The following is a 16,785-nucleotide window of genomic DNA, read 5'->3' as shown; positions in this document are numbered from 1 at the left end:
AGGTTTGGGGGGTGATGGGGCCGCAGGGGATCTGGGAGAAAAAAAAATCCAGTAGTGTGGAATGTTGTTTGCTGTCCAGACCAAACAAACCAGTTTGCCAAGGGCGGATGGACTGTGGCGATCAGCCCCATTCATGTTCACACTGGCAGCACTTAATTAGAAGGCAGCTTGACCTTCTTATCACCAGATAAACAATAGTCTTTTGTCACCGGGTGGAACGTCGTGGTACCAGGCAGAAATGTACCTCTTGTAGACGCACCGAAGGGTATCACCGAGCTGCCCCCTTGTGTTCTGCTTCCTTCCTGTCGAGACAGAAAGGACACCATTGAACCCAGCCCCATTCACACACAGGGGTGTTCTCCTCGCGCGTTCCTGCTCTGGCTTCATATCCAAGCACTGTGGCGAGAGCCAGAACAAAGAGGACACTCCTCTTCTGTCCCAAAAATCCAAGATCGTCTCGGGGGTGTTGGATGATGGGCCGGAGCCCGTGTGACACAAGTTCAAAGAGAAGGTGCCATCTCTGGTTAGTAGAGGGGCAGATTTGAGTAGAGGTGGCCTGGCCTTTTGAGAAAGCTTGGCCACAGGTTAAATTTGAGGACAAACACTAAAAAAGCGCCAGCGGGTCAGAGGAGGGGAGTAGGTGATGAGTTGATTTTTTTTGGATTTTTTTTTTATGTTTCTAGGTCGAAAGATCCTAAAAGTTGGGACTGAGCTAATGAAAGCCACACTAGAAATCCTTTGAAGACATTCTTGGAATTTGAGCTAGTGCAGAGATCCCATCACCTTGGCCAGAAGATTCTGAGCTGCTTAAGTGCTGAGTGTCAGGCCTGGACTGGACTATCCATAGGGACCCAGACCCCTGGGCCGCGTCCAGAGCTCCAGGCCCCACTGCTCTTCCTTCCTGGAAAAGTGCAGGCGGAGCCCGTTGTCTTGAGGCCACCAGGCAGCTAGCCAGTTGCCCCTGGAGAACATGACCTAGGTCAATAACTTTCTAGTGTCCCTCCGAGCTGGAATGATCAGCATTCTTGTGCTCCAGGGGTTCCTGGGTCGTTACCAACTCCTACCCTGTCTCTGGCTTGTCTCAGAGGAGAAGTTCCACGACAGACTGCCTCCTCCACTCCCTTGGCTTCCGAAGCAGCAGCTGTGGCTCTCCAGCCACCAGTCGTAACACCGGCTTGTGGCCGCTGGTCTGTTCCTTTCTCACGTGTGCGTTGCATACCCACTGTGTGCTGGGCACAGTGCCCGGTGCACCAACAGTGCAGAGAAGAGACGCAAAGCTCGGGGTCCGTGTCTTCCGTTGAGCTCTTACCACACTTTGCAGGCCGTGGCTGGGTTCAGAACAGCAGCCCCTCCCTGGGAAAGTTGGTGGCTGGAAAGCGGGCGTGTCCCTGGCTCGCTCTTCGACCCTCCTCGGGCCTCGGTTTCTCTCTCTACCACCTAAAATCTAACCTCGGGGCCTGAAACCCATCCTGTTTTTATCCTCGTGGGTGTGACAACTGTGCGTGAACTTTCATTCTCATTGTCAGTGTCCCTGCCTGTTTTTGAAGTGTCTTCTTTTCCATCTCATCTGCCACCATACTCCGTCTGATAGTAAAAGGTTGCATGAAACGCAACCTGACTGGGCAGTCTAGAAAAGGCAAACAAACAAATCCCAGAACAGACCCCATACAGGCTGTGCTTTGGTCCCAAGGGAGGCGGGTGGGGATGGGGGTGGAGGCTGCTAAGGACACATCCTAGCCCCTCTTCAGCCTGGTAGCTCCATTCTTGGGGCTTCAATGGATTCAGGTTCTCTTACAGACTCCATGGAGAGAACGTGCCCTACCACTGAAAAGCTCTGATGTGATGAATTTTATTCACGGCAGTATTCCGAAACTCGATTAATTCCAATTCTAAGAATTTGACATTTTGGTATAATTTCTTGGGCCTCTACGTTGGTTAGCTGTAGCTCTTCTTTAAAAAGTTCTTTAAGCAAAGAAGGAATGGATGGGGTACACCAAGTGAGTAAACACTTAGGCAGTGGTTCCTTTAGAAAATATCTACGTGTCCAAACACTTGATGTACTCCTAATGAGTCTTCCTTACATGTTCAGTAAGTCGGGTTTCCCGTAGGGTTCTGTCAGGCTAAAATTTTTAAACTTTTGCATTTTGGTATTTTAAATTGACACCCAATAATTTTGAGTAAGGGCAGGAGAGGGGGAGACCATTTTTTTTGAGTACCTACTATGTGCCAGGCACTGTGCTGTGTGCACTTTTCGTATATCATCTCAACATTATCAACCAAGTAAGTATCCTCATTTATTGATAAGGTTAAGGCTGAGAGCCATGTAATAACTTCTTCACAATTACTCAGCTAATGAGTGACTGGACTGGGCTTTCAGTCTGTGTCGGTCTTTTTCCAGCGCCTCATGTTCTCTAGACCACCGTGCCCTTAACTTTCATCTGTCTCTCAGGAGATCAGCTTTTGGGAGAAGAGAGAGAATATTAAGATTTTTTAAAAGTATGTAATCATTTGCTAGAAACCAATCTAAAAGTAATCTGGTTTATTTAGTTGAGTCAGCTTGTTATCATTGGAATTTGTACTTAATAGCCACAAAATGAAATGTATCAGAAATTGTGTATTTGGGCCCATGTGAAAGATCTTGGGATTGGCATTAGAGGTGACAGTGTAGCAGGGAATTTGACCCTGGCTTGCGGGATTCCTGTAAGCACTACACACTCGATTCAGGATGTACTTGCAAATGAAGCATGCATGCGTAAAATGCCTCATTTTTGTGATGATGTTGAAAGTTGCAAGCCATTTTATAAGTTGTCTACTTTTTTTTTTTTTTTTTAAGAAAAAAAGCAGAGCTACCCCAGAAGGCACGCGAAAGTTAGGCATTTTGGAAACCCATCTGTCAGGCTGCAGTCTCCCTGTGACATTGTCACGTGGTTGGAATTCTTTATGAAGCCAGTCTTCTTTGCCCCTCCCCCAGCCTCCTGAACAGGTAGTCTACGCAGAGGCGGTTAGTTGACGAGGAAAATAACCTCTGGAGTGGTTTTGTTCTCAGAGTTGAAATCCCAACAGGCATATGTGTTGGCATTAGTCCTACCAGCTGTCACAGTTGCAGTGTCATGGAGTCCCCAAAATATGTGTTAGGTTGTAGGAAGCCATGACCCCTATAAACAAGTCAGGTGTGAATCCCATGATGGGGAAGACCCAGCCCAGGAAGCATCGTCTCCCACTGCAGGACGTCAAATTACCCAAATCTTAACAGCGACAGTAATTGAATTTCTAACGATTTCATGAATCACCATCTTTCCCATGTTTTCAATTGCAACGATACAATTGAATGGGATTTTATGTGTTGTTACACAGATGACTTCAGAACTCTAGGGAGAGGTAACTACAATGTCGTTAACAAGAAAGCAAAAGGAAAGAGGAATATTTCCATTTGAAGCCGTTTCCCCAATAAGCAACTAAGTGAGAAAGGTTGGCCATTGGACCCTCGCTCCCACTGGGCTTCGGCCCCTGAGCTAGGTCAGGGCCCTCCTGTGCGCCCATGGCCTGCTCCAGACCAGCGTTACCACCGTAGGAAGCATCTTCCTGACTGCCTCGGAGGTACCAGGGACTCTTACGAGCACAGTGCAGGTGCTGACGTATTTACTCCTCACAACAACCCCATTGTGGTCGTCCCTGTTTTATAGGTGAGGAAACCACGGCTCCAAGAGGTCACACAACTTGCCATAGGTCGCAGTTTGTCAGTGGTGGAACTGGGATTCCCCCTCAGGCAGCCGGGTTCCAGGGCCTGTCCTCTCAGCATTATCGCCTGTTTGTTTATCCCCTCCATTAGATTCCCGTGGGCTCCCTGGACACGGGATTTATCGTGTCTTCCCAAAGGCCTCGGCTCTGGCCTGCGCGTGTGACACTCGGGAAAAGTTCATTAAACGGGGTGGGAGGTGGGGCAGAGGCAGGCGCGAGCCCTTCTCAAGGCTCTGAGCAGGCTCTGTTTTCTGGCTGCCTTAGTTTGGACCCTCAGGTAGTAATTTCATTTAAGGGCCAACCTCTACTGCCATAGGGTTTCTTTCCACCCAGCCTGTTTTTTTCATGTATTCAGATTCCAAATTGTAGCAGATATTTGGTGCAATTTTCTTGGTTCAGGGTTTAATTCAGTCAGACCTCAGTAGTTATTATTAAACCTAAGGATTGAATACTGTCTCTGGGTAGGTTCTAGAAAGTGGGTTTCTGTTTATCATGGAACTGTGGGGCAGAGTTTCTGATGTAAACAGAGCCAAACTTGAGAGGTTTCCATCCTCAAATAGAGTCTTCTCTGATTACAGTGTTCACTGCAAGGGGTACAATCTGTGGAGAAGAAATGCTTTTCTCCTAAGTTTCTGAAAGGGAATGCGACAGGGAGGAAAAGGCTGCAGGTCAGACATGAGATGTCGCTCGTGGCGTGGCAAGCGTCTTGAACTTGGAGACGCTGCACTGCAGTGACAATCAGCTGGCACACTCAGCGCACAGCACTGTTTAGACAGACCGTTGAGCTCCCTTTCGGGCACTGACACATGTTTGATTGAAGCTTTCAGTCACGAATCTTGGTATCTTGTAGCTGTGATCCACCCACAGCATTTGGAGAGATAGTCTGGGGTGCCCTTCTGTTCTCAGCCTGCTTGTTGGTGCCCAGCCGAGCACAGTATAGGTCAGAAAGGTATTTAATTCCAACAAAAGCCTTGGATACACTCGTGAAGTAAATGCAGGCACAATCCATCACTTTGTTGGGGTCAGTCCACACTGCCCCTAAGGAAGGTGGCAGCCATCAGTTGAATAAACATTCTATTACGCTAGGAAGTCACACGTTTGACACACACTTTCTCCTCGTTTACTGATTGTTTTTGAACCTCACTTGGTTGATAGACATTGGCCATGACAGATTTCTCAACCGACTAATAGCTTAAGCTGTACAGGGGTATGTGTATGTGTGTACAACATCTGTCTTCAACTAATGGAACTATGACATAGTTACTCATCATAGACGCGAAGAACAAGTAATGGCTGGCCAACTGTTGACCCTCAGGCTGAAAGGCAAGATCAGCCGAGTGGAACTGGTTAGATCTTCCTGTGTCACCTTGTTTGGATTTATTGTTGCTTGAAGAAAATGACATGGATTGTTTTCATTACCCTGATCTTCGGGTTGGGGCCTCCAGTATGTGTCAGATAGCAGTGGCCAGACGCAGACGTCTCCTGTATCGATCTCTCTCGCGGGGTGGATATCTGCAGTGTATCAGCCACTGTATCAGCAGCCCCTTCCCTGGGGGGAGCGTCATCCGTGCTGCACAGCCGACTCCCTGACATTTTCATGGAGTTCAAAGCTCAAGTTGGTTTGGTGCTGACATTTTGGATTAGCTGGTTGACTGGAAGGCCTGCTTCTTTCTATACACTGTGAAATTTATAAACTGCAGCAGCTGAGGGCTTAAAATGGCCGACCAGCCCCCAGCTGGCAGCAATTAAATACACCGCAGACCTTTGGCTAAACAAAGGTTTGTGGAGGCAGAGTTGCTGCATGTGCACTAAACAGACTCATGTTGTAAACTACCTTTTATGTCGAGTGTTAGTAAGAGACGCTGTCAACTAATGAGAGGTGAGTGGGTGAAGTTTTGCCACCCCTTTGTTTAATGATGTATTATCCCCAGGGTGTAGGACCAGACCCTGCCCTCGAAGCAGCCAGTCTTGACAGTAAAGGTGATCGTGAGAAGAGAAGCAAGTCAACCAGGGGAGGCTGGAGGGTGGTCCTGGGATTGCCCATCAGTGGTGGGCCTGAGTGGCCTAGAAGTTGGCCTCTCTGCTCTGGTGCCCATGGGCAGGCGCCATGTCTGCTCGGCTTTTTTTTGTTGAACACCATTACCGTTCAGGTTGAAAGGACAAGGTGGGAATAAGAAGAAAAGATGCTATTTTTATACCCATTCAAGCAGCAAAAATTCAGAGTCTAAACCAATGCTGTCTATGTACAATTTACATTTACTTTAAATTTTAAAAATTCAGTTCCTTAGTCACACTGGCCACATTTCAAGTGCTCAGTAGCCACACGTGGCCAATGGTTGTTATGTATTGGACAGGGTTGTCCTAGACGATACCAAGTGTTAGAAAGATAAGCTGTAGGTTACTAGCTGCCTAAATGCATCGTTGGTGGGAGTGTAAATTGGTTCAGCCACTTTAAAATAATTCGAGTTACCTTGTTGGGTGAATGTTCATGCCCTGTGATCCAGCAAATCCCTCTTAGACATATACCCGAAGAAACCCTTGCCCACGTTCACCAGGAGACAGGTACAGAAGTGTTCACTGCAGCATCATTGGTAATAGCAAGGGACGGCAGTCACTCATGTGCAGACGATGAACGATGGCGCAGCCAGACAGTGGGATAGTCATCGGTAGGCACAATAAATGACTTCTCGCTGCGTACGAAAGAGTGGCTGCATCTTTGCAGTCTGACTTCAAGGGGGAAGGAGTAAGTCCCAAAACATAAAAAGGACTGACATCCGCTTTCAAAAGCCCAACACAACTAAAAGCAGAGTATAACAGGACTATTACCAGAGCATACTTTGAAATGCGATAAGACTACAAGAAGAAGAAAAGCAAGGAAATGATCGATACAGGATTCAGAATAACAGCTGAATGCGGTAGAGGAGGCATGGGATGAGGGGGAGGCGACAGCAGAGGACCGTGCAGGTAGGATCAAGTTAGGGTCAGCGATGGAGGTTTTGTGCCAGGGATGGTGGTTTCACAGATATTTATTACCTCATTTAAATAAGTAAAGAAAAGGCCAATGATGAGAGTGGACCTTGAACTGAGAATAATGATGAGTCCAGTTTTTAAAAAAAATAGCAGAGACTCCTTTCCCTCCAGGAGCTGATGGGCTCCCAGGAATGTACATGAAAGTGATGTAAGAACAGCCACTTAAAAGTGGATCCACTGTATTACTGAATCACAGAGTGTGAACAAGTTAGGATTTCTGTTACACACAGCCCTACCGTTTTCAAAGGGTCACGTGAATTTGTCGTCGTGTCACATCAATAGGTGACAAAAGTTCTATCACACGATAGCCTGCCCTGAAGTATATCACTTTAAACTCTGCTGGATTATGACGGTGGAAAACACTGGCTTGTTTTTTGTTTATAGTTCTCTGATATGTTTGGGACTAAATTTGTTCACACACAGTAACTTTCAGCACCCCTGTCTCTCCCCCCATCCTCCCAACTTGGACCTCAGAAGTTAAAATTTCAGTTGAGTTTCAGAGAAGAAAGAATAGTTTTTCAGATACCAACGGTGATAAGGTAATAGGAGATTGTGGGAAGAATTCCTTTAATCCAACTTTCTGCTTCTAGTTAAGAGTATCTTGGAATCACCCCTTCTAGAAGTAGTCCCGATATTTATAAAACTATAAGAGAAGACTACGTTTCCTCTCTGGCAAAGTCAAACCCTCTTCTCTTCTGTGTCTTTGTGGAAAATGACCCTCAAATACCTCAATGAGCTCTTCCATCTGCAGTATCAGCACTGTTTCCAACCTGCCCTTGATATTTGCTTGATCACAAAGTGAGGACCTTGGAAATGGGAAGATAGTTGGCAGCCTGTTGGGAAGACAGATAAGAAAAGAAACTTAACAACGAGGCAGTGTGTACCCACCAAGGAGTAGTCTCTGTGTTTGGGTAGGTTTGTAGTTTGCAAGTTAGAAGACAATGTATTAGGAGTGGGGGTGAGGTTGGGTCACTGAAATTTGGGGGAGGCCCTGAGGGAGGCCAGTAAGTCAGGCCATGAAATGGACCAGAAAGCTATTTGATAATGAGATAACAGGGGGCACACTTACTTACATTCCCAACTGTTGCATAGTTACAAGATGTGATTTCCAAGGGCTCAGATCCACAAACAAGCCGCCTTTCCTTGGCTTCTCTGGCTTCCTTGGGTCCCACCGGAGGAGTTCAGGACTCTTAGTAAGTTTTCTCCTCCTCGGTAGCATGTTTCTCCACTGTGGCTACTCAGGAAAAGATGAATTCTTCCAAGGAGCATACGTGTGTCAGCAGAGCCATCATCGCATGGCTTGGCCTTCATGCTGCTTCCTTTGCTTTGGTCAGGGGACCGGACAGACACACCCCTGACCTTTCTGTCAGGAAGATGGGGTTCTAGCTGGGTCACATTTTGCCTTGGCCTTGTTGACTTTCAAAGCTCAGAATCTCTAATCTTCAAACTCTCCACCAAAGTTTGCATATCCCCTTTCCTTCTTCAGCTCAAGAGTCAAAATGGCCCTTAGACCAGTCTCCCACCCACAAATGCATTCATTCATTTATTCAGCTCCTATCTACTGCTTTTCTACCATGGACTGGGTACTGTTCTAGTTCCCAAGTTAACAGTGAACAAAACAAAATCTTCTCGTGGCGGTTACATGCCAGATGGGGAGCCAAGCGGTGAGCAGATATTTTACCTAAGTGAGATGTGAGGCAATTGTGTTTTGAGCATGTGACTGACTTGATCTCTAACTTGTATTTTGAAATGGTCATTCTCGTTGTTATGAGGAGAATGGACAAGGACGGCAGCAGAAAGAAGACATTATAGGGCTGTTGTAGTAATCCATTACAAATCCAGAGACCATTTGCTAGTTATGATAGAGATGGAGGAACAGTTGGACTGGGGATATATGAAAATTGAGCCTACACCCCTCCCAATGGGTTGGGGGAGATGTGGTGCGAAGAGTCCAGACGAAGCCTGTATTGAAAGTGATGAGCAGCAGATCCCGTCACATCCCTCTTTGCAGGGCCTTTGGGCTTCTGCGGCACTAGCCTGAGCCTCCCAGCAGCTTCACGGGGGACAGAAGAGTGGGACTGCCTTGGGGAAAAGACTTTACGATCCTGTCCTAGGCAGTGTCTGGAATGACAGTAGGTGTTTGACTAGCCAGCGGGAGAACGGGGCTCTGCTACCTGGAACAGCACAGCCATCGGTTTCCTTGCCTCGCAGTGGTTGGCTAGCATCCTTAAAACAGCAGCTCCCTACACTGCCCTCCCTACATTCAATCAACAGTTGGGGTCTAAATAGCCGACAATGGACCCAAGTCTTAAAGAAGGAATTGAGACTATGCCTAGTGGGAGAATGTGAGTATATGATAATAAATTAAACATTTTTTTTTATCCATCCTTAGTGCAGATTGTTGAAACTTTTTTACAGTCTCTTTACATCACCCTGGAAGACCACAAGCAGTGGTACTTGGGCATCCTTGCTACTGAACATCTGAACAGTTATCACTGGATTTCTGGTTTTCTGGCATACAGCAAACATTACCCAGGTGCGGGCTTCAGACATCATGGCCTGATGAGCTGAGTGTTTCCTGGGTCCAGGGGCGCTTTGCAGGTGTCCCAGTGTTGCAGCTAACCAGTGCGTGTCCTGTCTGTACTACTCCCTGATTTGCCCCCCAGGGCACTCTTTGCCCTGTAGGAAGTCTCTCTCCACTGCTGTTAGTGCGTGGTTCGGAAGTGCTGACTCCGTGTGGATGCCTGTTCCTCAGTTTTAGATAGATATGTCTAGAGAGGGGTGTTTTGCTTCAGTGGAATCCAGGAACAAATAATGAAAAGTACAACAAGTACAAGGTCGAGGACAGAACCAGCATACTCTTATCAGTCATCTGAAATATGCACAGCCTTTCCAAGACAAATACGGGCTCCTGTTTCTAGGAAAACACCAAAAAGTACTTATCAATTAGCCTGTATATGGTTTGTGGAAAAAGACAACATCAGCCTACCCTGGAAGCCATAGCGAAGCAGATTCCTTTGGGCAGCCGACAGCTGAGTGGCCTGAGTCAGAGCCACTGCAGAATCCAGGCTGTGGCCTGGGACCAGCCCAGGGAGCCCTTCTTCTCCCTCATGTGACCACTGCATCCCTCACCCTACACCCAGGCAGCAAAGCTCATCTTAGAAGAAACCCAGAAGTTGGGTGTGTGCTGACTAAATGCCTAAGATCCCTCACTCTCCTTCCTGACCCTGCAAGTGTAGAAATGCGTCTCCTGAAGATCCCTAGAAAAATGGGGTGTCTAGTAATAAGGACAGTAACAGGAACAACCACCACTGGTAGGTAGGTAGCCCCCATTCTGTCAGCACAGGCTCGATGGGCGTCATTGATTGGATCTTCACAGCAGCCCTGTGGTTGTGGGGATGGTCAGATCCCATTTTACAGAGAAAACTGGAACCAAGGGCTACAAAAGTCAACCCATTTGTCCGTGATCACATAGCTAGGAAACGGTAACAGCGCGGCTCTAATTCAGAACTGGAGTCTTTCACCCCCATCTTAGTGTACATTCACACATGTAACGCTGCGGTTTGAGTCTGGTCACTAAATTTAATTCGAGTGTGTCTGGTAGTGAGCTTTTATCTGAGACAAGGACGGGAAATCATTCTAAGGCAATACTTAACCTCTGCTTTTTGTCCATTTACCCGTCTAGGACTCAAGCGCAGAGGGTACGGAAACCCCGATGCTGCACGGGGCCCCAAGGGCTGCTCCCCCGCTATTCTGAGAGCCAGGCAGAAGGGCAGGAGCAGCTCTTCAAGCTCACGGACAACATACAGGATGAATTGTAAGTGAAGCCATGGGAAACCAGCCCCGGGGGCTCACCGACTTGTCTCTTCTGTCTTGGAGTCTGAGAAGGTTCTTCCGGACCCGAGTATCGTCCTGACTCTGAGACCTTGGAACTGGTCAGAGATTCCTTGGCCCAGATGTTTTATAGGTTTAGATAGAACTGCTTGGAAACCGCCTTCTACTCCAAGCAGTAGTTCTCAAACTGAGTTCCAAGCAGGACCTTAATGTTCTGTTTCTAGAAAAGGGCAGTTTTTTTCCAGTAACAGCTAAAAATTTGGGGCGGGGGGGGTGGTGGTTGCAGTTTTCTTAAGATTGTTTTGTTACTCTTTGAATGCAGAGCATTACATCCCTGGGATCTTGTAGTATTTTCAATTAGTGACATTATCCCAAGTTGCTGTTGTGGAACTCAGTATGTCAGGATATTCTGCAGGGACCCTTTTAGCGTAAAGTGCTCTGTAACTTACATAAGGTGTTAGAACCACCGGCCCAGGGAAAGCAGTTAGTTATGCCTGGTGAGTAGCAAAAAGCTAGTTTAGTTTCTTTGAATGCTTATGAATCTCCTTTAAGATAAAGCAAGCTAGGACGGTTCTGAGGGCCGTGAGTGCTGTTTGGTTGGTGGAGGCGTGCCTGAAGTAGAGGCTCTCAGGATAGCCTTCGGTGTCACTGGTAGAGACGGTGTTGAGCTGACCTCATCTCGTATTTTTGTTGCGATATTTGAATGAGGATATCCACAGTCAAATCTAGAATTCATTTGTTGCTTGCTGGGTAGGATGGCATCTTCCTGGTTGTGTCTTGTGCACTCCAGATCTGCTGCAGTGTTATTGGAGGGTCTCTTAATGATGTTAGTCAGCTCAGGCAGCCTGGCTTGCGGATGGCCACCTTCTCACTGTGTCCTCACATGGCAGAAAGAGAGTAAGCTCTCTGGTGTCTCTCTTAAGGACACCCATCTTACAGGATCAGGGCCCCACCCTCGTGACCTCACTGAACCTTAATTACTTCCTTACTCCAAACAGTCACACTGGGGTGAGGGCTTCAACATAGGAATTCAGTGGGGGCGGGGGGCACACAATTCAGTCCATACACAGCATGTGTCATTAGTATGTTCTGTTCTCTTCGTCCAGCCTCAGCTCTGGTCATCATTCTAGTGTCCAGAATCCCCGTGCAGTTGCACTCCAGGGACGACTGTATATTCCTGCTTCCTTGAGGGCAGGATTTCGTACCAGGACTGCTCGTTATACCACTTTGCTGGTGGAACTTCAGGCCTTTGGATCAGAAGCTCAGAGAGTCATTCTCAGGTCCAGCAGGGCACACTGAAAACTCTGCTAGAATGGCAGTCCCCTGAGGGCCTGGGCTTTTGTCTGTTCCATTCGTGGAAGAATCCTCACACCTAGAGCAGTGCCTGGCACATCACAGGCTCTCAGGGAATATTTGTGCCATGAATGATAGCCGGATAGCTGCAGTTCAACATTTTATTAACACATGTTCACTATTCCGTCTTTGGGGAGGTCAAAGGTTGAGATTATAAAATTACTGTACATTGTGCTTTTAATTTCCATCTCTGGTCCTTGCGAAATTCATTTTCAGTAGAATGACTTGTGCCAAAAACACAAGGGAGAAAGTGTATAGTACAGGAAAGCGTGTCACACAGCTGACGTAGGATTGTTCCCAGTGACATGCACACACTGGAAAATAGCCACGGAAAGCTGAAAACGGGAATCAAAATGATGTCAGCAAAATAGATTTCATGAAACCCTTGAAATTCGTACAAACCAGGAAAAGATACTGGCATGAATGAATTTTGACTCTAAAGATGAAAACCATGTGTCTCCACCCGTTTGTGAGTTAAATCTTGCCAGTGCTTGTGGAAGGAGGCACGTGACCGTGGCCTTCCTCAGTGTATGAAGAAGACGCCATCAGGGAATCAGCAAATGTTTCTCTGATGTATCCTCGGTTGTCAGGCTGGGTCCTCACGGTGACGTGGACATTAGAATCATCACTTTGCAAGAAAGGAGTTTTCAGGAAAAGCACACAAGTGCCAAATTATACCTCTGACTTTTATCCTAGAATTGTAATTAAAAACATGTTTACAGCCCTAATTGTTTGCATATTTTCCTTCAGAGTTAACCCCTTAAAAGGTTCTTTAATACCTTGCTCTACTGTTCTAACTAAATGTTTCCACATTTTTTCCCAGTTAGACTCACTGTTTCACTTCTGGAAAATATTGTGTAATTACTTCCTGATGTCGTGAAAACCCCACAAAGTCCCCAGTGCCATGGTTACTTCAACTTTGTTCTCCCAGATCAAGTTTCAGTTAATTTTTTCATTTTATTTAATTAATTAGTATTAAAAAGATAGTTACTGACATACGATTTAAGGTCTGGCCAGCTGAAAAGGCTTTAGTCTCAAATCAATCAAATATTTCTCTGGTATGTTGCAGAATTACCATTGCTTCCCATTTTTCTGAATTCTGGTTTTGAAATAGGATCCTGGCGTAAGCTAATGTTAAAGTAAAATTTGTCCTATCATTAAATTAATTTTTCTTTGTAACCAGTGTCTGTCTGTAGCCAGGAACCTCATTTGCATTTTTTTTAAAAAGTACCTGTTTTACTTCAAATCCTTCATCACAAAGTTACATACTGGCATTACAAGCATTAGGATGGCTCTTACCTTCTCAATAAAAATGCCGTGAGCAGCCACACGAGCTGAGGAGCTGCTTTAGCGTGCTGTGTTCTGGAGTTTGACAATTGGGTTGTATTGTCAAAATGAAGTTTCAGAAAATAACGTTTATGAGATTTTTTTAATACAGAAAACTAGGAAAAACGAAAACAAAGCAGCCTATAAACCCACCAGCCAGATAAGTCCTTTCTCTTTTTGATGAAATAAACTTCATGCATGTGGTTAGGAAATTCAAAGAATACAGATACAAAATCAAGAGTAAAATTCTTTCTTGTTCCCTTTGTGTCTATGGTATTTTGTGTCCTGTTTATCTTTCCTGAGAAGCTGCAGAGAGAGAGAGAGGGCGAGGGAGAGAGAGAGAGATCAGAAATATTTTTAGAGCACAGGTTGTAATGGTCTAATAGCATATAATTATAAAGATAAACGTTGCATTAACATATACAGTCTCCCCACAAAAACAAAAGACAGGTCCTTTTGAGGAATGGGATAGAATTCATTAGCTTCCTTTTCTAAACCAGGAAATAATCTGTCGATAACCATTGACAGTTAGGGAATTGGACATTCTTTGATATGCCACTGAATTAAAACTGTCATTTGGTGGGTTATTCAGCTATTCTGATCAAGGTTAATGGCTTGCTAAATCTTTAGTAAGTTCAATCAAGCGTTCTGAGAGAATTCTTTAACTTTACTAAGGGTGAAATATACCCAACGTTCAAAGTTGCATGTACTCTGGCAATTCCATTGGACCTCACAATGTAATTTCATTGTCATTTTCTGAGACGACTTAACACATAAATGTATTAAATCCTACTATGTGCAGGACAAATAAGAAATGTGCTGTTGCCCTGACAAGTTCACCATCTAGCAGAGGAAACAGAGTACTACCCACTATCTGTAACATATGATTGCTTTTAAAATAGAAGTGTGAGCCATGTGTTATGGGGCCACAAGGGGAAGTGATTAATTTATGCCTGGAAAGCTGGGGAAGGCTGTGGACAATTGACCTGGCCCTGCGGGAATAGGAGAAATGTGCCAAGGAGAGAAGAGAGACAGTCATGCATGCAGTGAAGAGTGGACAAAGGGAGGCCGAAGAGTTCATGGCATTTCTGGAGAACTCGAGTTAGCCAGATGTGGGGATAGCACATGTGTGGGAGGGAAGGAACAGAGGCCTTGAGACTGGAAAGGTGGGTTACAAGGCCAAATTCGGAGCGCCTTGACAACCACGCTAAGTTTACTGCCCTACACAGTGGTGAGATTTTAAAGAGGATCCCACTCAAAATTGCATTTTAAAAATGTAACCTTGACAGCCACAGAAAAATGGATCGGAGTTGGAGTGCCTCCAATGCAGACAGTGACAGGGAAGAGGAACAGAGGGGGACCGAACCGAGAATTATTTAGGAGGTGGCATAGTGGAGTCACAGACGGACTGAATTCATAGTCTGATTGCAGAGAGGGGTTGAGAAAGACACGGGGCTTCTTGGCTGTTTGGCTGGATGGAGATGCCACCAACTACAATAGGCAACGCTGAAGGAGGAGAGAACTGGAGAAGCAAGGGCAGCTCAGCTCAGGACATGCTCAGTGTGAGGGGGTCCTGATAGCCTGGGGGGCGGGGCACATGGCCGGGGAGGGGCCTCCTCTAGGAGCGCACCTGGAGTATGACGACCCAGGACTCTTCTGATTTTGAAATGACTCCAAAATGAGTACACTGTAGATGTATAAATAGATTTAATAAAGGAGTGGGAGAGAAAGAAAGAAATCAAACCACGAGGGTGGTTGAAACAATGGCTTGGCAGATTTCTCTCTCCCTGAGGGCAGTTGGTACTGAACCTGCTTTCCGTGAGGCCTCTTAGAAGGACACTCATTTCTCCACCCGCTAAAGCGAAGATTTGTAGACTTGAGAGGGGACGCTCTCCGGTGTCTGGAGAACTTGGCATCTGTTTTCAGCAGAGGACAGAGTAACAAAGCCTTCTCTTCTGTGTCGGGTTCGTAGATCAGCTCTAATCGTCACCTTGGCCCCGTACAGTATGTGATGATTCTTGTTTTATGGATGGCAGCAGGGAGGCTCTGAGCAAAGCCATCTGGCTAGTGACAGGCAGAGCCACCTGGCACCTAGGGCTAGCTGCTTCCAGTGGCACGCTGGCCGTGGGATTTGGAGGAGACATCATTACGGGCCACAGAGTGAGTGGTCTGAGGCTGTCATCAGTGATGCCGTGGGAGTTGCTGTGATCACCCTGCGGTGGCCATGGTCTGGGGTATCATTAATGACAGCGGACCCTGCCAGATGCGCCCACGACTCGTGCCTGTCCCTCCGAGAATGATGTAAGCTGTGTGTGCCAGGCTTCTTCTCTCCAAGAAACTTCCTCAGGTTGACCCCAAGGACAGAGTGTCCTCTTCTCCTTAAAGGAGAGTTAAAGGAAAACTTTTGACTGAGGTCTGAGAATCCTGTTTTTTCTATAGGATCCAAGATAGTATCTACGCAACCTAAGATGTGTGAACAGGGTCCTGGGTGACTTCTAGTTTTCATATTTGAAGGACAAAGCTTGTCCAGAGCTTTGTGTTTTTCCCGCCGTCTGAGTGACTAGCAAGTCAGAGAACAGAAGGATGCACTCAGGATGTCCCGAAATCTGTGGCTTCCTTTTCCCCTGTGTCGGCCGTGGGGTTTTGCAATAGGCCCTCCTTCGTGGGCCAGCAGCAGCCCTGCGTGAGGTGTGGAGACACGCAGCACACAGAGTAGAAAGTCCAGTGCCTGGGCTCCACGCGCGTGCAGCAATGGCCGCTGCTGCTCTGTTGGCGGGACCCCGAGCCTCTTCAGTGAAGCAAACGGAAGCCTGTGGGAAGCAGGCCTCCTGCAGGTGGATGGCCAGGAAGGGAGGGCGGTGCTGCGGCTTCGAAGGAGAAAGGGACAGAGGAAGGGGCGGCCTGGCAGGGGACACTGTCACAAGTGCTGCTGTGGCCAAGCTTCTCTTGCACCCTGAGTTTCAGCTCCTCTCTCACAGTGACGAGTTTGGGCTCGGTCTCCATGACAGGAGTAAACCCCTCGTCTGGAGATAATTATTCTTTATGGTTTGCAGATTTTGTAAAAAAAAAAAAAAAAGACAAATACACACACAGCCTTGGTCTTTGGTTGTTGGGTGTTGAGGAGGAAAATGGAGGCACAGCTGTTTGCAAGGTCAGTTTCAGTTCTTGCTCAGACCATTGCGGGGACCCTGATGCTCCAGCTGCTGTAGCCTCACTGTCTCCCTTCCGCCTCCTCTTGGTTATACCGTTGGCTCTGATCTGCTTTTGATTTGAAAAGACTTTAGAACATTTCATGTAAAAGTCAAAAAAATGTTATTATCTGAAGCAACTTTGGGGTATGAATGGGGCCCGGACTCTCAGAATAGAGAGGCCTGTGCCTATTCACTGCTCCTGTCCCCTCACAGCTCTGTATCACCAGGAGTTATTTTGACTTCTCTACCAACTTTGTGACAGAAGCTGTCAAATGGTGTCTCCTCTCTCAGATGAACAAACTGAGCCCTGTCT

At 46.6% G+C, this 16,785-nt stretch overlaps 1 protein-coding gene across 11 annotated transcripts in view; it reads left to right on the top strand.

Annotated features, from left to right (window-relative positions):
* VPS13D (vacuolar protein sorting 13 homolog D) overlaps positions 1-16,785 on the top strand; it is a 236,404-nt gene that overhangs the window by 212,182 nt on the left and 7,437 nt on the right. For all 11 annotated transcript variants that reach the window (XM_074334030.1, XM_019756290.2, XM_019756289.2 and 8 more), the window contains one exon: positions 10,454-10,585. In XM_074334030.1, the coding sequence (XP_074190131.1) occupies positions 10,454-10,585 (132 nt within the window). The remainder of the gene's footprint in view (positions 1-10,453; positions 10,586-16,785) is intronic.

Source organism: Rhinolophus sinicus, linkage group LG06 (genome assembly GCF_036562045.2).
Source record: "Rhinolophus sinicus isolate RSC01 linkage group LG06, ASM3656204v1, whole genome shotgun sequence".
Lineage (NCBI taxonomy): Eukaryota > Metazoa > Chordata > Mammalia > Chiroptera > Rhinolophidae > Rhinolophus > Rhinolophus sinicus.
This window is presented reverse-complemented; position numbering and strand designations above follow the sequence as displayed.